Source organism: Amphiura filiformis, chromosome 18, assembly GCF_039555335.1.
Source record: "Amphiura filiformis chromosome 18, Afil_fr2py, whole genome shotgun sequence".
NCBI classification, from domain to species: domain Eukaryota; kingdom Metazoa; phylum Echinodermata; class Ophiuroidea; order Amphilepidida; family Amphiuridae; genus Amphiura; species Amphiura filiformis.
In genome coordinates this window covers 37,125,501-37,150,715 of record NC_092645.1, presented here as the reverse complement: position 1 = coordinate 37,150,715, position 25,215 = coordinate 37,125,501, and the positions used below count along the sequence as shown (strand labels likewise).

General features: G+C 34.8%; 1 protein-coding gene across 1 annotated transcript; it reads right to left on the bottom strand.

Annotated features, from left to right (window-relative positions):
• Window positions 1-317: 317 nt before the first annotated feature.
• Window positions 318-23,165, bottom strand: LOC140138647 (annexin A11-like). The gene is made up of 12 exons (XM_072160389.1): window positions 23,020-23,165; window positions 13,520-13,595; window positions 12,650-12,744; window positions 11,731-11,844; window positions 11,248-11,304; window positions 9,896-9,929; window positions 8,913-8,992; window positions 6,891-6,956; window positions 6,470-6,571; window positions 5,170-5,245; window positions 3,650-3,762; window positions 318-1,843 (listed from the first exon to the last, which is right to left on the bottom strand). Exons 1-12 carry the CDS (start codon window positions 23,035-23,037, stop codon window positions 1,724-1,726), a joined length of 951 nt encoding a protein of 316 aa, XP_072016490.1. The 5' UTR covers window positions 23,038-23,165; the 3' UTR covers window positions 318-1,723.
• Between the last annotated feature and the right edge of the window lie 2,050 nt (window positions 23,166-25,215).

The window sequence follows — 25,215 nt, the reverse complement described above, 5'->3', positions numbered from 1 at the left end:
TTTATACCTAATTCACAAGGCACGTATCTTACAAATGTATTTATTATCCTTCTATAATTTTGTTTATCATATATTATATAATACTAACTTTTGTTAACACGCTCTGCGTTCAGTGGCATCCTCATCATTTCACCATATTATACGATGTTTGTAAAAGCTTTTTTATTTTGTATAATTATTTGTATGGATATGGATGGAATTTGATGAAATAAAACTGAACTGAACTGAACTGGTACACGACTAATGTGATAAAAGAAAGTTGAATCAACTTTTATATTGTTATATGAAACAAAAGTATATAACAAAGAGACAGAAAGTATGATAATAATATAATATACGATTTAATGATTACAAATACTATAATATAATATTACGATTTAATGATTGATGTTTAAGTTATTCCACTCTATTTGTGACGTTTATTTCACACTGATATACGATTGATGAGATAAAAAAAACCTTTATTATATTTTTTATGAAACGAAAGTATATAACACCGAGACAGAAAATATAAATAAACAATCGCAAACTATTTATTTGCTATCAGCCTTTATAGTAAAAACAAAAATAATAATAATAATAAATAACGTAATACACATTTGACCAAAAATTGTGTAATATGTGAAAATATGCAAAAAGAACGCTATAATTCTTCCATTTGCCAATAATGTAAATAATGATAATTTAATTAATATGATACATTATTAAAAGCAGTTTGGGTGATCATATTATGGTGCTATTATGTAGTAAATGTTACAACTGCGCGTTCTGTATAAAGATTAAATATTACCCTTAATTCAATTCAATTTAATTTAATTCTGCAATAAGCAAAGCTTCCATTTACCACCAATTATTATATATAAATTATTCTCTAAATGATACGTCCTTACAATCTAGGTTTCATACTGGTGAATAAATAATTTCCTTCAAAATCGTGGAAGATTAAACGATAATTGTAGAGACATTAGGGGACACTTTGATCAAACGTTGTTGTGTCCCACCGATACACCACGATTAGAGTCAGAGTGTGCTTTCAATATTTGGGACACTTTCATTGGTAAAGTCCTAAATCACGTATGCAAATCGGATTGATCAATGAGCTATTCCAGTTGTATCCATACCCCTATGGAAGACATGACCTTAATTTCCCACACATGGCGTGTAGATTTAAAATGGAGTCATCCATTCAGGTAACTCTCCCACACTCCCTGTGTGGAAGATTAAGGTCCTATTTCCATAGAGTGTGTATGAATTTTAACTGGAATGGCGCAATGTAGCGTTCATTTTTTTTTCATCTTCAATATCACAGTTCATTAATTATAGGTTAATAAATAAATATCACTTGTTGCGAGTGAATTGTACCAAATAATGCACGCGCACTGAGATGTTGATGCGTCTCAGCCAAGTAGGGGTGCATTAGACACATTAACATCTCAGTACAAGTGCATTATTTGGTAAAACTTCTAGAGTAACACGTGATACGCATTTATTAACCTATATCATACACAAGAAAAATTCCCTTAATTGTGCTATTTTTATAACAAAATTGTCAATGAAAATCCTGTATGTAGAACCCTCAAGAGAACATGGTTCTTCCAAGTCCAAATGCATGATATGCTTTGTTAATTATTAACATTATTTCCCGTGTGTATTCAATCACTCAAATGAAGCGTGTATTTATCCCAAGTCTGTCTTGATACCAGTTTTGTTGATTGGTTTTGATTTACTTGATGAGAGCGATAAGCAGCTTACGGAAGTCTCCGCTAACTTCACTCTTAACAGCGTCCACCAATGTCCTCTTGTACTTGTGCATGTAGGTAGATTTGATCAACTCCAAATCCCACTGTCACGCAATAAAAAAGATTACGTCAACACAATATTATACATTGGATAATGAGTACATTAATGCGTGTCAAAATCAGAATTTCATTTCAATCTTAAACAATAGGAATAAGCTATCCGATAGAAAAGCTGTTGGAAGGATACCGACACCGATTTACAACCGGATGCTATTGCCTCACAAGCTAAACTGCTCAAATAAAGAAAGTCCGCAGTCATGTAACCTGTCCTACACCAAAACTTGATCATGTTATGACAATTTAATTGATACGGTCGTTTGCAGAATCTTGTTAGCTGCAATTTGATACCAAATTTGCTACCGAAAACTCTAAATTCACAGAGATTGACAAAAGTTGCAAATTAAAAATGGACCACGCGGACCTGTAGAGGTGATGAGCAGAGCGCGACCATTGACATAGCCCGAAACAACCGCTAAGTCATATCGATCGCATCATGCCCTAGTATTCATCAGTAAAGTACTGTAGCAATCCATGCGGTTTGAATTAACAATTGAATAAAGCGCGCACGTGGGATAGTCGACAGGGGCCCATCGTGGGCAAGCAAGCTTGACCAAAATTACCACACTAAGCAATTTCGACCGCGTGCATAGTGTTGATTTGCAACTTTTAAAAATGCACCAAATGCCATAAACTGGTATCAATCTTTCTCACCTTTGAGTGTTTGGTAGCAAATTTGGTATCAAATTTGAGCTAACAAGATTCAGCAAACGACCGTATCAATTAATTTGTCATTACAAGATCAGGTTTTGGTGTAGGACAGGTTACATGACTGCGGACTTTCTTTATTTGAGCAGTTTATATGGATTGTGGTAACAGTGGTGCTGGAGAAACTTTGTAGTCGCCTACTCCGCAGCCGATTGAAATGTGAGCAACTATACCTACAAGTTATGCATATTAATTTGAACTTTGATGTTACTCACTTGTCTACATTTGACGGAGGCATGATCACCAATCAAGTGTCATATCAGATCACGTGACATGATCTGATCCAATCAGACCAAAGTCTGTCATTTCTAATAATTGAATTATTACCATTGTCGTATTATTGCCCATCGGGTAAGCTTACTACTATAGTTGAAACACATACATCCCTATATACTTGGCCGCACAGTTATGAACCTTTGCAAAGTCCATTTTCTAAAATTAATATAGTTTGGCTCCTATGTTTGCCTGTTTCATTATTGCCGAATTTGATCTGATTACATCAGACATTTCATGTGATCAAGTAACATCCGTCAACATGGTCACAGGATGCGAATGGTAACGGAGTGAGTAATAATGTGTAGACACAATCTGTCCTCATCAAATTTCTATAAATCTACGAAATGCACTTAATTGAAAAGGGTCGTTTATATAATTTCGTATGTTGCATACAATACTAGCGCTATTGGTCTGTATATGTCATATTTTGCCCAGGATTTGTTGGCGAGTCCTATATAAATGACCCCAAGAAGTAAGAGACAAGATAACACGCCTGTACTTTTTTATGTTCGAGTAAAAGACGGATGTTTTCGACTGATTAGTAGATTGATTTGGGGCCTACTGAATATAGAAAATACAGTCAAATATTTGGTAAAACTGTGCAAATTTCTCTAACATTTTGAGCCGTAGTTATAGAGCACTGAAGCGTTTAGAAAATTGGTACATCGATGGGTTCACTTTTTGATTCTAAGAGGCAGCTGAACTCTCTATCTCTCTTTCTCTTCACACCTCTCTCTATCTCTCTATTCTTTCCCTGTGTCATGTGTGTCATATTCTCCCTTTCCCCTTCACCATTCCCTTTATCATACCTCTGATCGGGAGACAATGATCCTAATAAGACGATCTTCATCTGTGCCGACTCCTACCATCGCTTTCTGCAGCAAATCTGCGTAGAATTCGACCGGGTTGCGGAAGAAACCAACTACATAGACAAAAAAAGGCATGTCGGAGTAATCATTGTTGTTTAATTTAAAAAAATCTGTTTTCATTGCCTAGTATATTAAGGCATTCATAAAAATATTACACTCTTAATAATATTTTGAATAGTTAGGGAATGCAAAACATGCACTTTCAAAAGGTTCTTGGGATATTTATGAAGATTTATCAATTTGATATTTAATCATAACTCAAGAACCACAAGTTCTTCACCAAGCCCGTTTTGAAAATAACCATGTGATAGCATGATTCGTTAAAATCACGCTTTTTCATTACCTAAATCAATATATTATTGAAAAATAACACTTTGATGTTTTGCAAACGTTTTTTCTACAAATCATAAGCTTTGAAAACTTGCTTGATTTATTCTTGTTAATGAACAATGTACGTTTTACAAAGGTGTTGATGTTTCAGCCCTCTTTACAACATAACTCAGGACCTACAGAAGTATATCTGTGATATTTGAATTTTTCTACATGCTCGCTATGAAATGATCAATACAATTGTCGCCAAAGCTCACTACCATTAGCAAGATGATGTGAACTACCGAATCGCAAAAGTTTAAATGGTTGCTAATCTTAAGCAGTACGCCCATATTATTACATTAAATAATTACATAAATTATACACAGTTCCCATTGAAAATTTTTAAGATATCGGGATTTCAAAGAAGTGAAGCTGAAGACTGTTTAAAAAGGTGTCATATGAGGGATTGACAAAAATATATGAAGGGAATATTATATCAACTTCGTATTAAGTCTATATGAGTATAGACAAGCATTTTTTCATATCATTGGCTCCACATTGTTTTGAAAACGCATTTCCGCTAAAATATGAAATAGGAAAAAATATACTTTAAAGTTATAACATTGAAATATGAATATTAATTAGCTAATTAGCATAATATTATGATTAGAAATAGTTATTTTACTGTCATGCCACTTGAATTATATATATGCAGCAATTTGTTCTGTTACATATATATAGATGTATTTTGGCCTGTAATTAATTTTTATTGGTTAACACTGTTTGAAAACAATAGAATACATAAGAAATATTGCATGTGTTAATATAGGAAAATGCTCATTCTGACAGTTTTTCGCGTCATCGGTTTGAAATTTTTCAGTGAAAATCACCCCTAACTTTTGAACACAGTGTGCGATTTGTATCAAATAAAAAGTAAAAGATAGCTCAATGTTTAAGTAATATCGTATGAGAAATTCCATTTGTTTTCGTTTTTTTTTTTTTTTAGATTTGGGTGGGGCAAAATCTTTTTTTTTTTAATCATCAGTGAGGCATTTTTTTTCGTCTGACCAGTGAATCAAATGGTGCGCCCATAGAATGTATGAACTGGTAAGTTCATCAAAGCAACAACTTTTTAAAATTCAACATACCTATTGTTAGGTATGCATTTTCCAAATCTCTAGACATCTCGCTTTTGATTGCTTTCTCGATCGACTTCTTGGATACCTATAGAATGAAAATACCAATGCACAGGTTTCAAAACAAGTGTTTTAGTATTGTTTAAACATGACATAAATGTTTTAGACTTTTGTAGAGTGTTATTTTTACATACTGACAATATGTTTGGTTTAAATGTTTGTGTTGTTATTTTGTTTGAGATCATTACAAAGCATTACTATCAGTTATGTTTTTATACAGAATGGTTTATTGCATTACAATAACATTTGATAGTATTATTACAACATTTTGAAAATGCTTTTTAAAAGCTGAAAATACAGCTTCAAATACATGTAGCTAATTTATATACTGTCAGTATATAAATTACAAATTCATGTAAAATGCATCATTTTGTCTGAAATACGCAGCTTTCGGCTGAACGACTAGCAGGCTATGTTAGGGCACGTCTACATGGTCTATGACAATGACAAAGGTACCGAAATCTGAATTTTGATGATTTTTACGATCGTTCGGATGAGCAAATCACTGAATGGGCCTTTAAAATCCGTGTTTTGATGGAATTATAGAGTTTATTAAGGGATCTAAAATGAGCGTTTATTGCGTTTCGACAGTATTTTTTGTGGCACATGAGAGCACCTCAGACCTATCGAATTGTATTCTGAATACGAAGCATGTCTTTCTGATATCAAATAATTTTCATTTTTGAAAATCACAATATAATACAAATTTTATGACAAATTATAAAAATTTGATATTTTTTCGAATTTTGATATATAACAGTCCTCGAAGTAAATTATATAAATCTAATGATATATTCTTAAAGTGTATGTAGCAGGAGGAAAAGCCGACAGTCAATTGAAAATTTTGACCTTTCATATTGAAGATATGGATTTTTTCCCAAAAAGACCTAATTTTTTTTGGTGTTTTGGGAAAAAATCCATATCTTCAATACGAAAGGTCAAAATTTTCAATTGATCGTCGGCTTTTCAACCCACCTACATACACTTAAAGTATAAATCATCAGATTTATAAAGTTTACTTCACATACTGTTAAATATCAAAAACATCAATTTTTAATGATTTGCCATAAAATGTGTATTAAATTGCGAATTTCAAAATTCAAAATTATTTGATATCAGAATGACATTCTTCGTATTCAGAATGCAATTCGATATGTCTGATGTGCTCTAATGTCCCAAAATAAATACTGTCCAAACGTTCATACCCCAGCCCTTAAGTACATGAAATAACAATATATTAGGACTACTGTACCTTTTCATACTCATCAAATACCATTCTGAGATGCGCTGCACTCTTAGCGACAAGTATACGCTGGAATTCCGATTCATCTGTACCAAGCTTGCCTTCGCCGGCCTACAGAGAGAAAGATATGACACATGTGTAGATTCTAAATCGTAGACTAGACCCCTTCCTCCGTAGCAGCATTGGCATATATAGGCATATCATGATTGTGGTATTGTCGTAGTAACCATTACAATAACCAAAATAATCATAATCAAATTCGTAATCATCATCATCATCATCATCATCATCATCAGTAGCAGCATCGTCCTCAGCATCATCGTCATCAGCACCATCGTCATCATGATTGTCATCATCATCATCATCATCATTAACACCATCATGCATCATCATACATCATCACCATAATTTATCATCATCATCGTATTACCTTGTACAATGTCTGTGCATCAGCGGCTGCTCTCGACGCATCTGCTGGTCCTTCATCACGACCTCCCTGAGTTCAGAAACGAAACAAATAAGATATTATTGCTTGGCAAACACAACAAAAGTATCAAGCGTGTTACAAACGTGTTATAAACGCGTGTTGGTTTTGGTCAAAACGTTTTAATAACATTGCCTTGTTATGCCAAAAAAGAAAAAAAATTATGAAACATTGCTACACCCCCCCATAATTTCCAATAATAAACGGCATATGCCGTTATATTTGGTTCCGATGTATAGTTACAAGTTTCATCTATCCAGTGATACCAAAATAAGTACAAACATTCTCCACTACAGAATGTCCCTGAAAGAACTGTACCGTCGGAAACTGATATATATTTTTGGGGGTATTTTAACGCATTAAACCAATCATAACCAAGCAATTAAGTTTACCGACGACACAGTTCTTTCGGGGACACCCTGTAATGTCACTATGACGTCATAATGTGAGGGCGCCCAGGCAAAGTTGGGAAATTCTGGGTATAGCCGAAAATCCTACAAAATGCGATTTTGACCAACCTTTCTCCTCAATGTAAAAGGAAATGACTATTTCAACCTAACTAATAAGTAAAAAGTCAGTAGCTCTTGAAAAAAATATCGAAATGAAAATCAATGATTTTACTGTAGAAATCAATTATGGTGGGCTTCACCCCCCTTCTTTGGTCATCTTTGACGGCTGGTCCTACCCCGGGTAAGGTGCTGGGGTAAAAAAAATGAGCGCTAAAATGAGCGCAAAGGATGCATATACGATTAGCTTAGGTCGTTTGGGTGTAATAATGCGTGCGTTTTTTTTTGTTTTTTTTTAATGACGGATACAAAATCTCAGGGGTTACCCCCCCCCCCACCTTCGTAGTTCTAGGATTAATGGCCCGTAAAAGTAAAAGAAAATGGACCTTAATGGGCCCGTAAAAGGTAAAGAACATACCATTTTAATTAAGGTATTTTTTCTTTGCTTTATTATGCGGGCCAAAGTGTAGGTCTCTTTTCTTTTCTTTTTACAGACCCATTGAGGAATCTTTTCTTTTCTTTTTACGTGACTACTACTAAGGTTTCTTTCTTTGTTTTCATGGGCAGTGGCATGGCGTAGCGTCATAGGGGCACGGGGGTGCTCCCCCAATAAACAGATTGCAAAATTTAGAAAATCCCATAGGAAATTGCCAAAAATGGCTTCCCCCCCCAATAGGAGACCCACGCTACGTCATTGTTTACGGGCCTATTTTAAGGTATTTTTTCGTTGCTTTTTACAAACCCACTAAGGTCTCTTTTCTGTGCACTTTCTTTTACGAAACATAGCAACGAAAAGAGGGTAGCAAGCCCGTAAAAAGCCAATAAAAAAAAATGCATAATAACAATACGTATGGCCTTTGACCAGCAAGCTTCGTACTTTTTAATTAATTTCAATTGATTTTTGCTGTATGTTAAGCTGCTTTTGCCACAATAATCATCCTCGATATTTTGGGAAACCGGGGGCGGGGGGTTCTTAATTAATTTTACCGCTTGGATGAGGTTATGATGAGAATTGGCTTGAAAAGCGTTTCCCACGAATGAGCCAATACCCAGACCAAACCTTTCTGTGAAGAAAATTACCTTGATTGTGGCCATTAGTCAGTCTAAAGTTTTTCAAAATGTCACCCTTGCACCTTGGACATATCTCAATGAGACAATACCACAATAAAAGATGAGAACAACTCGAGGAATCAATAACCTGTCCAGTGTACATCCGGGGTGGTCCATGCAGTCATCTCCGCCAAATCCTCCGCTTTAACATGTCTTCATTAATGTTACCCTAACCTCAATCCCCAAAATATTATAAAGATATTCACGCCCCCCCCCAGGTGAAATACATACACCCCTATTAAAGACATGGTCGTAATCTCCACACAGGGAGCGTGGATTTAACAGAGAGTTCGTTCAACTCCTGCGTGTGAGGGTTGTGCCATGTCTTTCATAGGGGGGTCAATCAACGTACCTGGGAAATACCGATAAGGATGCGTTTAAAGTTGCCGCTCGTTTCATCCTTCAAATCTTTCTCCAAGTCATGCTTAAATTCTGCAGATTCAAACGAACGCAAAGTAAAATTCAAGTTTAAAATTAAGAGTTAAATGTTTTTTTAATGCATTTTCTTTCTGAAGAGGCTTAATGACAATAAATAATCAGGGAAAGTTTAATGTCTAAACAGATTTTGACTACTTTTTTCAAAACCGTTCTTCAAAATCAACAACTCTTCGGTTAAAAAACGACTGTTTTTAATTGCATAGACAAAAAAATTCGGTGTGGGTCGGGCTTGTAGAATAAGGTTTTGCTTTATAAAGCAACATTAATAGTACAAATACAATTTTATAGCGACATTAAAGCCATATTATAACATTTCTGTAAAAATAGATTAGTATTTATTTTCAATACAATGTTAGCTTTTACTGTCAGATATGTCCCCTTTTAATTTTGAGCCGAACAAGTGAGGTAAAGCATAGAAAATTGGAATTTACTACTAGCGCCCCGCATGTTACTCCCGCGGTTGTAATACGGTACGATCCTCGGTGTGCGTGTGTATGTGTATCCCGCACGCCGTGTACGTACAGTGCATACGTGTTCGACTAATATTTCCAACGTAGGCCTACAATAAAACATCGGTTCCATCGTTTTATTCAAAATCTCGGATTTTGACCAAACTACAGCACCTAAAGTCTTGATTTTTTTCAGAGTATCTTTATTGACTAAAGTACATTACAATCGTGTAAAAACCAGAATTAAAAAAAAAAAAAAATTGAGGGCGTTCTCCTCAGCAAATTTGGCTTTAATATCAAAAATTTTTAATTAACCACATTTTTTTCGCTAACTTTCCAAGATGCCAACAGTAAAATATCATGACAAATGATTATGTTGTTGACGCAATATAATTAATATGGGATGGTGGTTCTAATAATTAAAATGTAAGCGGAAAAGTCGACTTACCTTTCTTGTAACGGTCCCTAATCATATGAATTTGCTGCAAAATAACAACAAAACGACGCCATTATAATTATTCTATAGTCCTTTACATATTATATCGTAAATGCAATATGAAAACAAATTCTGATGATTTTAATTCAATGAATTAACACAGTTTGCGCACCGTGCGTTCGCATCTTCCTCGATTGATTAATGCATTTTGAACGTGGGTGTATATTGTTAAAAAATTTCGACATTTTTCGTATTATTTTGTTTCTGATTGCAGAAATTCCTTGTTGTATATGAAATAGGTTGGTAAATGTCACTTTTTGCCCGAACAATTAGACACAATAATGCACTTGCGCTGAATATTGATGAATCCAATGTACTCCCCTGTTATCTTTCTTTTTTCCTTTCTTTATTTCTTTCTTTCTTTCTGATAATGTAATTATCTAAAATTTTTGTATCCTGATATTCTTAGCATTCTGAGTATTTTAACAGGTGGTATATGAGGATACTTCTGGAAATCAGGAAATGCTCTGAGCATGTTTTCAATAGATTAATTGAGTAGGGCAAAGTACACTGATCAATATGTTTTTTGTTTGAAGCAAATCAGACATACGGTTTTCAAAATACATCAGTTTATATTTCTTTGTATCTTACTGTTTTTATCAATAATCATTGTAGTTAGTGAGCTAAAATGACTATAAAGGCTCATTATGTAATTTTGCCAGTATTTGCTAAAAAATCCATGCATAGATGTTAAGGGTACTTTTATTTTGCATATTTTTGCCTTGAAACTTGGTCAACATGTTTCTAATAAATATTGTGTTCTAATGTATTATATACTGAAGCCGCCCTCTAATTTGCATACTTGTATACTTAATGAGCTAATTTGCATAAATGTTAATTAATTATGCAAATATGCAAATTAGAGGGCGACTTCACTATATAATACATTTAATTAGAAACACTTTGACCATGTTTCACTGCAAAATTCTGAAAAATAAAAGTACCCTGAACATTAATGCATGGATTTTTAGCAAAATATTGGCAACAATTGCAAAATTATTAATGAGTTTTTTCAGTCATTTTAGCTCATTAACTTTATTGATTATTGATAAAAACAATAAGATACAAAGACAATATAAATTGATATATTTTGAAAACGGTATGTCCGATTTACCCCCAAAAAAGGAATAATGGTAAGTGTGTTTTGCTCTACTCAATTAATCTGTTTAAAACATGCTTAGAGCACTTCCATAATGCCTCACATACCACCTTAAACAAACTGGCTTAGTTTCAGCGCACAAAATGATGAAATGAATTCACAAAAATTGGAAATGGGCGCGGGTATACCAGTCACGTCACTTTACCTTGTTATTCCGCGTGCAAAGAACCTCGATGATCGCAGATTCATCTGTACCTAGTCCCTATGGAATGAAAATTGCAAAATATTAAATTATTCTCAATAAGTCTGCTTTAATGAGATAACAATAAACGTGTACAAATCTGATTGTTTTGACGAATTATAGAAAAATACGTTCTTTCAACTGATAAGGTGCACATGTAATTGTTTTATATGTCCCAAAATGAGTTTGATTTTTGAGAAAAATTAGATGAAATTGAGAGACTCCGAAAGCTCTCAATTTAACCAGTACAGTGAGACTTGGAAGTCTATAGAAAAATGCAACCCTGCAACTAATTTTACATCCGAGATTATATCTTCAAAAGTTGTTTTATCAAATTAACATTGTTTTTGCATAAGAGAGCTAAAAGATGGGACTTTATCACCCTCATTGCACATTCGTTGGGCCAGCTTTTTCTGAGAAATAATGTATTACCAGGCAAATACCTACCTTCATTGCTTTCTTAAGACATTTTGCATCATAAAGTTCTGGTGGTGACATTAAGGCAAGAATCGCATCCTCAAAATGACCACTCAATTCACTCTTCAAATCGGAAATCAGGTCCTGAAAAAAAAATGGAAATTTGACATGAAGGTGTGTTGGAGCTGTTCCTGAGCTAGCGGTGTTTGTGCTCAGATTTTGAGAAAAAGTAAGCACATGTTCGCTGTGCGTATGGGTTCAATATGTGAGATCCCAAGGTTCATTGTAATGGGTTTTATCTGCCTCCCATGTGCATTATTTTCCCTGGGTGGGGAAATCGCAAAAACTTTCGTTTTGATCTTTTTGTCATTACTCAATAACCGCAATGCATATGGAAATATAATGTGACCAGTGGCGGCCATGACTCATTTAATAAGATAAAAGTATTACCCTGCAGAAACAAACTGTAGGCCTATTAGAAAATATTATGGCCTGAAGGCCCCGTCCTTTCTTTACCATAATACAGCATAGCATAATATGTTTAAAAAATTCATGTTTAAAAAAGTTTGACCGAAATTCCTGCAATAAAGTTAAATTGTGAATAAGATTTATTTCGATATTGGTCCCGTTTCTATAATTATACTTCCTCAAATGAACTAATTAAAAGTAATTATTAAATCTCACATACTGATTGATTGATTGGTTGATTGATTAGATTTCAAAACTCGCCTATTTGGGTAACGGGGCCACTTTGGCCAAATGTGGCTCCCTGGTTCACCAATATTTGGAGTAAACCATGGGCCACATTGGATAAACCATGTGCCACCTAAGGTATCCCCATTGAGTCAACCATTCAGGTAACCCCATTTGAAATTCACACATGTGGAAGATAATAGTCAAGTCTTCCAATAAGGGTGTGTGAATTTCAACTGGAATAGGCCAATCTTACCCGTCCATATGCCGTTTTAAACTGAAGGATGAGTTCTTGTCTCTGAGCGCTGGAACGAGCTGCAAGAACGTCGATAATCGCCTTCTCGTCCGTTCCTGAAACGAAGATTAAAAGTCGAAGCTTTACAATATAATTATAATGACCATAACTTTTTCACGGCTCCTTTTAAATTATATGTAGAGGCTATGCAATAATTATGAGCCCTGGTGAAGGTGAAATTGTGTGTGTGTGTGTGTGGGGGGGGGGCAAGAATTTGTTGCCCAGCCGGCAGCCGAAGGGGGGAGATCACGTTTCGAAGACCTTGATCAGTACTGTACTGTAGTTCTAATACTTGCGCACAAACTTGCGCAGCTTGAAACCAAAGGAATACGTTATAATTAATATATATTTGTTAAGCCTAAATTGTCCACTGTAATTTTTCATGAACAAATCAGGTTAACAACATACATCTACAATCCCGGTCATAAGTAGAACACTTGTGTCAAAGTAGGACTGTTTGAAACACCATATTTCTGTTATACTTGACATAATAAAATTTCGCTTTCTTCGGTGTATACTACAGCCCTCCCATTCCCTCACCAATCAATGTTTGATATTTCTAGGGGTGCATGACCAAAAAAACAACTATCAACATTGATCGGGGGAATGAGGGCCATATTTGAAGTACCCATGTGTTCTAACAATTATGACTGGAATTATAAGTGTATTATGTTATCATATCACTATAATGCACATATCAAATGCAACACCAGCCCCTGGGTACCCGGGGATGTCCGGGTCGTGGGCCGGGGATTTTGATGTCAAGTCCCGGGCCACACCGGGTACCCAAGGGCCGGGGTTGCAGTTGACAGGTGCATAACTGGAACTCACCCAAGCCTTTCATAGCTTTACGTAAAGCTACCGTGTCGGCATCTTTGTCAAAACCAGCGTATGGTGTTACGGTTGGCTGTATGGAAAAATTCAAATGAATGAAAATAACGTATTAGACGTATAACAAGATGTTCAATATTTTATCAGTTTCAAATTTAAGCCATCCGAAGTAATGGTCACTTCAATTTGGTCTAATAAATTAATTAACACACGGGAGAAATGTGATATAACGGACGTAGCAGTAACTTTATTGATGTTGATAATTAACTAACCAATTAATTAATCAACAAATTAATAAATTACTAAATTAATATTTATGATGAATTATTAAATAAATACATAAATAAATAAATAAATAAATAAATAAATAAATAAATAAATAAATAAATAAATAAATAAATAAATAAATAAATAAATAAAATAATAAATAAAGAAAGAAAAGAAAAGAAATTAAAAGAAACGAAAAGAAAAGGAAAGAAAGATTAAAAGAAAGAATGAAGGAAAGAAAGAAAGAAAGAAAAAGAAAGGAAGAAAGAAAGAAAGAAAGAAAGAAAGAAAGAAAGAAAGAAAGAAAGAAAGAAAGAAAAAAGAAAGAAAGAAAGAAAGAAAGAAAGAAAAAGAAGAAAAGAAAAGAAAAAAAATAAAAAGACGAAAGACAGAAAGAAAGAAAGAAAGAAGAAAAGAAAAAAAGAAAGAAAGGAAGAATGAAAGAAAAAAAGAGAAAGAAAAAAAGAAAAGAAATTAGAAAAAAAAGAAAAGAAAAGAAAAGAAAAGAAAAGAAAAAAGAAAAAAAGAAAAGAAAAAAAAAAAAAAGAAAAGAAAAGAAAAAGAAAAGAAAAGAAAAGAAAAGAAAAGAAAAGAAAAGAAAAGAAAAGAAAAGAAAAGAAAAGAAAAGAAAAGAAAAGAAGAAAAGAAAAGAAAAGAAAAGAAAGAAAGTCTTGTCTTTCTTGTGAGACTCCTGTCCTGTGCAATCTGTTATTGCCTTTCAACCGGGGTTATGGCAACGTGTTGAAACAAATATATTGGAATCAAGTCATGTAGAACTTGAATTGAACAGCTTCGTTTTGTACATTAAGCCCAGGATATGATGGAATTAATAATGAACTGATAAAAAATGGTGGTGATTGTTTAACGAATTCCTTGTTTAAATTATTTAGTAAGATTCTTATAACAAATGTTACTCCAAAAGAATGGAATATTGGCGTCATTGTACCTATTTATAAGAAAGGTGACCATAAAGACTTAAATAACTATAGAGGTATTACTCTCACTCCGTGCATTTCTAAAATTTTTAATAGAATCATTGCCAATGATATATCAGAGTTTCTTGAAAATGGTAACATCCTTACGGAAGTTCAGGGAGGCTTCAGAAAAGACCACAGATGCGAAGATAACATCTTTACCCTTAAAAGTATAGCCGCTAGCAGATTAGCTGAGGGTAAAGAAAGTTATATGGCCTTCCTGGACTTCAGTAAGGCATTTGATACTGTTTGGAGAGAGGGCCTACTGTACTCTGCATGGAATATTGGGATTCGAGGTTCGGTGTGGAAGCTCATTGATAACTTATATACAAATGTCCAAGCTATGGTTAAATTTGGAAATTTTACTACTGATTTCTTTGAAGTGGATGAAGGTGTAAAACAAGGTTGTGTCCTCTCTCCAATTTTATTCTGTATTTATATTCATGAATTTACTAAAATGCTCAATGAACATAAATCTAGGTGTAAACGTATGTAATGTCCGCATTGGTAATTTATTTTGGGCAGATGATATTGTATTGATTGCAAATAACGAATATGAATTACAAAAGATGTTGGACTTAGCAGCTGACTTTGCTGATAATTGGAGATTAAGTTTTAATCATACTAAATCTAATGTTTTAATAGTAGGTAAACGTATAAACAAGTATCGCCTCTGGCATTTAGGAAATAATTATATTAACGAAGTCGAAACTTATAAATATTTAGGGTTACGTTTAACAGAAACCTAACTGATCACCATCATATTGAGGAAGTAATCAAAAAGGGAACAAACTTATTGGATATATTAAATCTATCATTGATGGTCAAGATGATTTTAATCGTGTCTATTACGGCGACATTTTATGGAAAAATTTGGGTTTATCAACTATTAATTATGCTTCTTCTGTATGGATGCCTTTAAGTATAAAAGATCGCAAAAGACTGGAAAGTTTACAAAACCGCATGGCCCGTTCTATTTTGAGAGCACCGAGAAACACACCAATTGAATGTCTGTTAGGTGATCTTGGTTGGCACCCGATTGCCACACTTCAAGACAAATTACGTGTCAATTATTTTGAAAGGCTTCGCGCTATGCCACTGCACCGATGGCCTAAACTTTTGTTCAACATCACGAATATGATTTATAAATGTAATTCAATTAAAAATAAAAACAAACATCTCAGGTGGTTTTCTCATATGTATAACGTGTTTACTGAATACGGTATGGATTATGTGTTTAATGATGTATCAGTAATTGGTAATGCACGGATTAATCGATTTAACAATATTGTAATGGATGTAAATAATTATAAATGGAGAAACGGTGTCAGATCTAAATCGTCCCTGTTAAGCTATGCGTTGTTAAAAGACACACCACACCTTGAAGAATATCTCCTTTCTAATGTAGATTTTTACGCGGCATCTCTTAAATTCAAGGCACGGTCGAATACTTTGCCTCTAAATGGTCGCACTTATTTATGGAACAAAGATGGTAACAGTATTTGTCCACTCTGTAAGAATGGGACTGAGGATCTAAAGCACTTCTTGTTTGTTTGTAAATCACTTCAAAGTATTAGAGCCGCCGAATATCAAAGTCTTGAAAATGATTTGAAAATTAATCGTTTAGATGCTTTATGGTACTTGTTTATATCTAGTGATTTAAATGTTAAGACATGCTTCTTATTAGGCTTATCTAACACCTTTTTTCTTGACATAGGTGGTATTGATATTGATTGTGCTTTGAATATTTTTGACTTTGTATGTAAATCATTCCTAAAAAAGGCGTGGCGAGTTCGTAATGAACTCACAAATTAAGTTTTTAAGATAGCCATGCAAGTAATTTAATTTTTTATATGTACATTGTACATTTTGCGTAATTGCTGTGTATATTATGTTTTGTATTGGAGTAAATTTGTTGTTCCACAAGTCACAATCACACTTTATTCCTCAGTCATATTTGAATGCTTGTGCTCTGGTATGTTTGTTAAATGCGCGCCTCCACCTACGATGTAGGTTCCGCTTTTGCCATTGCACCGCTTCCTGCTCGTGATCATGTAAATGGGATTGTGCCTAGTGGATCGATAATATTGTACTCATTAACATTTTGCCATGTTTTATGTTTGTTGATTTATTGTGTTTTCTTGTTTTACTTTGTAATTTTGTGAACGCACCGTCGGGTAGACGTGTGCCGCTGATATAAAAGCGTATGTTCTAATAATAAAATAAATAAAATAAACATTACTTCCGTTTAGATATTATATGGGCGCATTGAGCGATCGAGTCAGGTTCGTCAACAAATCAGGAAGTTGATAACAGGATACTGTTTTTCGAACTGATTGTTTCCTTTTATTAAGTTACTATTGTCAATATTGCTTCCCTGGCAATATGGCTAATTATGATAGTACAATAATAATTATGTTCCGTAAACAGATCTTGAAGCTGTGAGTGAATGCATTCTTCCTCCTACATTAAAAGTGGAGTTGCAATCGAAAATTATAAATGAAATGGATATTTAAATATAAATTTGAAAGAAATTTAAGAAGCATTCCAAAGTGAAATGACGGGTATGTGCCTCAGACGTCGCGAAGTATAGGGACCTGTCGGTAACGACAAAACGTTGTTTAAAAAAAAGGGTAATTGGGTACAAACAAAATGACAAGGGGGTCATTGGGGTTTAGTATTTTAAAAAAGAGTAATCGGGTAGAAAAATTTGAAACCTAATGGAGCAAGATACTATTTTGAAAGAAATTTAAGAAGCATTCCAAAGTGAAGTGACGGGTATGTGCCTCAGGCGTCGCGAAGTAGGGACCTGTCGGTAACGACAAAACGTTGTTTAAAAAAAAGGGTAATTGGGTACAAACAAAATGAAAAGGGGGTCATTGGGGTTTAGTATTTTTTTAAAGAGTAATCGGGTAGAAAAATTTGAAACCTAATGGAGCAAGATTCTATTTTTTGTTCCAAATTTACAAAATTGACAGTAACAAATGATACCCATACGTAAAATGAGCGCGGAGTAAGATTTTAAAAGGAAGTTCCGTAATTTATTTACGGAACTTCCTTTAAAAATCTTGCTCTGCGCTCATATTACGTATCATGGGTCATGTTTAATAGCGTTTGAGGGGATATGAAATTGCTACGCTTGCATGCTCGTCATAATCAAAACCGTGGCCAGGAAATGCATCGCCCACAAAAACGTTGAAATCGGTCTTTTTTTTCTTCTTCTTCTTCTTTTTTTTAACCTTTTTCGGAACAAATAACGAAAAGATTCACTTTTGGTAAAAACGCTGAAATCGTTTTGACACCTCATTTGATACGATAGCCCAGAAAACAGATTTGAAAGTTGACCTTACATACAATACAAAAACAGTCAGATATCATTACACAGATTTCCTTCCATTATACTGAATACAAAATTAATACAATTTACTGCAACTTTCAAATCTTGGGTTACAATGATTTAAATGTACGCTGTGACCAGTGGCGTAACTTGCGCCCCTACACCCTCCCCCCCGAGAATATCTTAGAAGTAGGCAATTTTGAAACAATTGCCCGCGGAGCGCGCGAAATTTTGGACAAATAAGGCCTGCCACTAATTAAATTAATTGGTAACTAAAAGTTGAATATCGGTTCTTTTTTTCATTATTTTGACTGTCATCGCTTGGAGGGGCGCAGAATCGATACCGAATTGGTTAATTTGGCGCCCCCTAATGCTGGTTTCATACTACCCTGCCGCTTGCCGCTGAGCGGCGTGGCGCACGCGCATTGCAGACAAACGGACACAATAAACGCCCTGCCGCTTGCCGCAGCGGCAAGCGGCAGGAAAGTATGCTGGAGGCTTAAGGGTAGCGCCCGGGGCACGTTGGCCCCCTCTGCCCCCCCCCCGTAGTTACGCCACTGGCTGTGACGTCAATGTGTAGTCAATTGCTACAAATGAGGTGTCAAAATGTGCAGAAATAAATTCTGCTTCCAACGCATTTTACGGATTTGTAATACATGGCCCGTTTTGGAATATTAAATGGTCATTATTTAAGGGGGGGGGGGGGTAGGTACTTTTTTTGAGATGTTTAGATGCACGGTAGTGGTAAAGCTGGAAGCTGTGTAATTAAAGAAATTTTATATAAATATATAATTTGTCTACTTAAGTATAGAAATGAACTACATGTATTTGAATGGGGCTTCAACTTTGTCAATATTGCTTTTTCCTTTTAATAGGCCTACCTAATGACAGTTTTAATGGCGTATCTTTCACTTTTAAATAATTTATATAAATTTTTTCACACTTTTCTGGGGTCACTGTCACCTTTAAGTAGATAAAAGTCACCCCTGTGCAAAAATGCAACATGTAAAATATTGGCCCTCATGGTACACCGTAAATATGGGTTGAACTTAAACATGAAATGAGTCAATGAAGCTAGTAATTGCAAATATATTTCCCGGTATTGCGGTTCTTGAGGTAAAGCCAATAGGTCAATAATATATCAAAACCAAAATATGAGGCCTACCGGTATGGGAGCTGCGAACAAGTAAGGGGTGGGTCTTTTGGAGCTGCGAACAGTCATAATCATGATCAAGGGCTCTTGACTTTCTGGTTGAAAATCGCTTGACAAAATGAGCTATTTAGGTGTATTTAAGGTTACATGAAGAAACGTATAAAAAACGTATAAAAGACGTATAAAGTTGTTCTCTAAAACCGCGTTTTCTAAGCAATCAAATATCGCAGTGAGTCAGATTTTGGTGCATGGATGTATCTTTACATTATTTTTGTGTGTTTATACAACTTTTTAGAATCCGTTTGAAAATCCTTCGTTTAAATCGTTTTTACGCACCATGTTCACAAGATCAAAAACGCGTTCCATGCAGTTTTTTTCAAATGTTCGCTCCGTATAAAACCACACCGAGTGATTGTTGTCTCCTTTTTTGTATTGCACTACAAATCGACCAAAGAAATAATGTTGCCATGGGGAAGAACCAAATACAGTACCGATTAAATTTTATTATCCCGTTTTTGGGAACAATTTTCGAGAATCATGTACCACAAAACACTGTTATGTTACATTATCGATATCTGGATTGTGGAACGTTAATTTAGATTTCTAACTGACATTATTTCTCAAATGTCTGTCGCTTACTTTACCATTTGAATTTCACTCCAAATTTGCATTCTTTTCTGCATGGCTGTTTCCATTATTAACTTACGCCCCTCTGGAACCAAGCCTTGAAAATCAATTGTATTTAACCTTAATTCAGTGAGGTCATTTGTTGAGTTCCCTCATCCCCCACCCGATTTTATTTACCTGAATCCTCACATCTCGTGATACATGTAGGCCGTTACCATGGTTACAAACATGCTTATGAGTCAATGATCGAGGCACTTAATTTTCTATTGAGCTTTTTTGCTGGGCCTATTCCCGGGGGCCTATATAACAAACAAAAAATACATTCAGTGACATTTTAAGGACTTATTTTAACGGCTGGTACACGCCCCAGAGCGGAATGTATGATACATGTATTTAGTAGCCTTTCTATAAGGGCCTTTATTTAATAGCATGTTTATGATATGGCATTGTTTTGGATCGCCACGGTCTAAAGACCCTATAACAGGGCTAACATCATTCGTCAAATTAATTGGCCATTAGTATCAAATGATGCACGACTAAATTATTATGGTTTCCATTCATTTATATTTGATTAGCACCTTCTGATTATTTTACATGATGAGTCACAATAATCATTATGAAAATTGCAATTAACATTCTTCAACAATTTTATCAATATACGCGTTGTCAAATATTTTTATATGCATAGGTCTATAGGTTTTTTTTCTTGCTATATTAATTAATCAAATTTGTTCCCATTCATTTAGGGCCTACATATTTTATTTTTTACATACATGATAATATTTTTACAAAACTTAATCTTGGCAGAAAAGATTACAGAATATATAGTAGGCCTATTTATGTTGGCTACTCTAAAAGTCTCTAAAAATGAGTTAATATTGAGTAGTGAGGGAACAGCTCAACAAATTGAGTCGATTATTACTTAAAGTTGAAATTAAGTTTTCATTAAGGGGTCGGTAACCCACCTTAACCTTTGCACAGTATTTTTATGATGAGACCTCGCCTGAGAGCACATCAGACATACCGTATTGCATTCTGGATACGAAGAATGTCCTTTTGATATCAAATAATTTTGATTTTTTGAAATTCGCGATATATTGCCGACAATTATTTGAGAATTTTGACTTTTCGAAAAATGTACAGGCCTCAATACGAAATGTAAAAATTGTAAAATGATCGTTGGCTTTTCCTCCCAGCTACGTCCATACACGTTAAGTGCATATCATTAGACTTTTAAATTTTACTTCGAGTAGGCCTACTGTAATATGAAAAAAAAAAATCGATTTTTAATAATATGCCATAAAATGTGTATAATATCGCCAATTTCAAAAAGTCATATTTTTTTTTTTTATATCAGAAGGACATTCGTCGTGTTCAGAATGCAATTCAATATAGGGCCTAATGGATGGCTCTCATGTCCCACCATTGCCACCAAAATACTCTGCAAACGTTGTTACCCGATCCCTTAACTTTGCGCTGCCCCCCCCCCCCCTTTTTTTTTACTCAGGGATAGTGTGTATATGCATACAAATCGAACTTGAATTGTTCCAAGTAGTTTTGAATAAATAATTATGAGTGTGTGGGATCATGTTGGAATTTTGTTATTGACATCAGAGGTCCTTACCACTCGATCAAGTTCATAATTTTTGCCGTGAAAATAAAGTGTTGGTAAAAGTTTGTAAAGTTTATACATAATGTGGTAGTGACCATGGTGACGCCATTATTTTCCTGGGCTTGGCATTGACGTCATACCTTACGTCACTCGCGTGACTGAATGATGACCAGGTCAGGTCAGTCAAGCATGCCGAATTTCAATACTCATAACCAAAAGGTCATTATATAGGCCTGAATGACTGAGTGCAGTACAGTGTACCAAATTGTACATTGGTTTACCTTGGCATTTCAGTCAAGCAATATCTAAAATTAACACAGTTTGCAGCGAGTGTGCACTTCTGAATAAATATTATAAACAAATTAAGCATGTTTGTAATTTTATTATGTTTCATAATTACCGTTCATAATGTGTCATAATAAAATTAACTTGCAGGATGTGTGTACTTCTGAATTTATTATAATAACAGCATTTAGGGGCTGTGCAATAATTATGAGTAACATTTCCAAACGGCTCGCCAAAATCGCTTACCCCCCCCTCGGCCCGCCAAAAACCTCTGCCCCACCCCTTGCACATGCCAAATTTTTTGGATCACAATTTGCAAACCTTAAAATGGCCTATATCATAGGCCTACATATTGCGAGCGCAGCGAGCAGGAATATTTGCGTATTTAAGCGTTTCCGTACGGTTTTCCTAAGCCTTCTTAGAGCGTTTTATTTAAAAGAAGCCCCACGAATGTGTGGCGAAAATCACTCGCCCCACTCTCGGCTTGCCAAAATTGCTTGCCCCCTCCCCTAATTTTACTCTCCCCAGGGCTCATAATTATTGCACAGCCCCTTAGGCTATGCGTAATTTTCGTATCTTTGATATTGGTAACATTTTGTTACACTACAGCCAGCACATACGCATACAACTTTACAATAAATTAATTACATGTTTGGCCTATTGCGTTGAAATTAATAAAACACACTGCAGTTTCTTTACATTTTTATAATTAACAATTTAGCCTGCACACTAAAGATGTAGCCTGTATTTGCCAGCCCTAATATAGCTCACCTATAAATTTACAGGCAAGAAACACGATATGCTTATAGCTACGTCATATAATAAAAATTAGAAAAAGAGCAAAAACCACCTTTAAAAATAGCTTTAAAGACCAAAATCACATTTTTACAAATTGGAACTAAAATTACAGAATTTTCAATATTGGTAGGCCTACCTGCATGGTATCACCACAATATTTCCACCGACTTCGAGTGCATTATATTTCATGTTGGTTATAACTAAAATACAATACGGAATCAAGGGGTAAAAGTGGTAGCCTACAGAATAGACTCACAGAAACAGAAAAAAAATCAATTGCAGACCTGCTGCATATGCCAACAATAGTGTTTTGCTACCACGCCCCTTGGAAATACAATAACATGCACAGATTGCGAATCTGACAATTCAATTGCAATCATATTTATCTATATATATGCAATCATTTATATATAGATTAGAAATAATATATAAAACATTACTACTTACACCCGGTGCAGACGCCATGGTTTCGGATGTAGCTCCTTCCTGGGAATTCCAGTAAATGAATTAAGTTTGGTGTGCAGTGGTTGGTGGTGGTTTGTATACAGGACCAAAGTGCGGAAATGTGTAGGTTTGTATGACCTATCTTTATTTATAGTGCACTCGCGAGCGGCGGATGACGCTCCAGCGACAATTTAATTATGGCCAATTATATGTGTCAAACTGTCCACGATAGGAAGAAGCGAAGTGCCTTACTGGCTGGTATCAACGCATGGATTGTATTTTATGCATGACATGGCATGGCAATGATTAGGGATTGTGTTTGTTTGATCACTGTATGATTCAACTAAGCGTGACATCAGCAATAGGAAAACAAATAATAGTAATTCAGATAGCAAAAATTCCAAAAATTATGATACTTGCCGCTTGTGCAGAGGGTGCTCTACACAATAATTGTATTTTTTTCTTAGCTTATCAATTGGTTTGAAAGTCCTGTGGCTTAAAGTTCTTCATATGATACGCTTTAAAAAGTGATGGGTTATAAAAAATATCATAAAAATAATTTTAATACATTAAAAATTTAAAAAAGAAGAAGAGGGAAAAAAACACACCCCAATGTTTATAATATTGTTGACAAAGTTTACTTTACTGTAATTCAGGAATTGATAAACAATAATAATAATAAAATTATTTGAAAACGTCTTGTGACATTTGATATTCTAGAACACTCTTATATCATTTAGGCATTTTATAACCCAACATTAATATTTTTAAGTTTGTATTAATCATATCCCTTAAATGTTTTCATATTGATCTCATATATTTACATCCCCAATGAGTGGACTTACATATTCATATCAGTCTGTTATATATACAGTAATCAAAAGAATTAAGGTAGCAGTTGTGTTCACCCCTGTATATCCTAAATAAAGACAAATGTGTCAAAATTAAAACAAGCAGCCGATTCCTGTACACTTTAGCTCTGATTTAAGATCTTATTTGTTGAAATTGGTTGAGAACTAAAGAAACGGTAGTCCAAAACCTGAAGATACGAAATCAAAAGTTGCACTTTTGTGTTCTAATCGATGAAAGCACGTACCTTATTTTTTTGGCTGACTGTATCTCATCCATAAGTTACAGATGGTCTCCATAATGGTATAAATACCGGGATAAATACCAGCCTTCAAATAAAGCATGATGATGTTGGTAGTTTTTAAGCTACTTAGGGACCGTTCACAAACACTTGTTAGGGGGCCTGATGCAAAAAAAAAAAAAAAGGGGGGCTGAAAATGTTTGACCCTCCTAAAGGGGGGGGAGGGCTGAAAAAAATGACCACAAATTTTCCTGGAAAAAATAAGTTTATATGCTTTTCTATGGGGTTGCCCCATAATTCTCATGTCAAAAACCTCCCTTACAAGTGTTTGTGAACGGTCCCTTAGTAGCATAACCTTTTAGTGAGGTGTATATATGGGGGATTTTCGTCCCCATTGTCAAATTTTCGTCCAATTTTAATCATGTTACTGACACTTTACCGTCCACCTTTTATCCCAGAAAATTTTGGAGGTGGGGGGGGGGGGACATTTTCCCAGGTTCCACATACTACATGTATTAATATAGCCTATTATAATATGTACAGGCTGTCGACGCCGCTAACCGTGCCGAGGGAGAGGGTGGGGTTAAAGCTCATGTATTCATTCCAAAGATTGGGTAGCCTTAGTTCCGATTAATACAGGATATATCAATGGCGGTCACTTCAAATCATCCCTAAGTCAACGAGGTTGAGGAATGTCCTTTCATTGTTAATTGTTGGTTAACCCACCACCTGAACAGGATTTAGCCAAAGCAATAAAAGACTAGAGCTATTTACGAATTATATGCATAGGTATGTAGAAGCCTATTATCCTCTTCAACAATAGGATTAACGAGTGGTTTAAAGGGTGTTTGATTTGCAAAATGAGAAACGTGTAACACCAAATTGAGGTACCTATGAATACATCCTTTATGCATATTGTGTACTGTAACTCAGAACACAATTTGCCGACTTTACGAGCGGTTTGTGGTGGACGGTCACATATGTCAAATGTTGGTCATCTTATATTTCAAACCTGAGCATAGCGAAATTTTGCATTAAAAAAAAATAATAATAACACGCTGGTAACAAAAGTTATGTATATTAATAGGGCAAGGAATCCAATTACTACA

What these genes read in the sequence shown, in the direction of transcription:
- LOC140138647 (XM_072160389.1), bottom strand. An exon ending in TTTGCACGCGGAATAACAAG is followed by an intron (nt 9,930 to 11,247) that starts GTAAAGTGACGT and finishes GTTATTTTGCAG; the next exon opens with CAAATTCATATGATTAGGGA. An exon ending in AAATGCATACCTAACAATAG is followed by an intron (nt 3,763 to 5,169) that starts GTATGTTGAATT and finishes TTGTCTATGTAG; the next exon opens with TTGGTTTCTTCCGCAACCCG.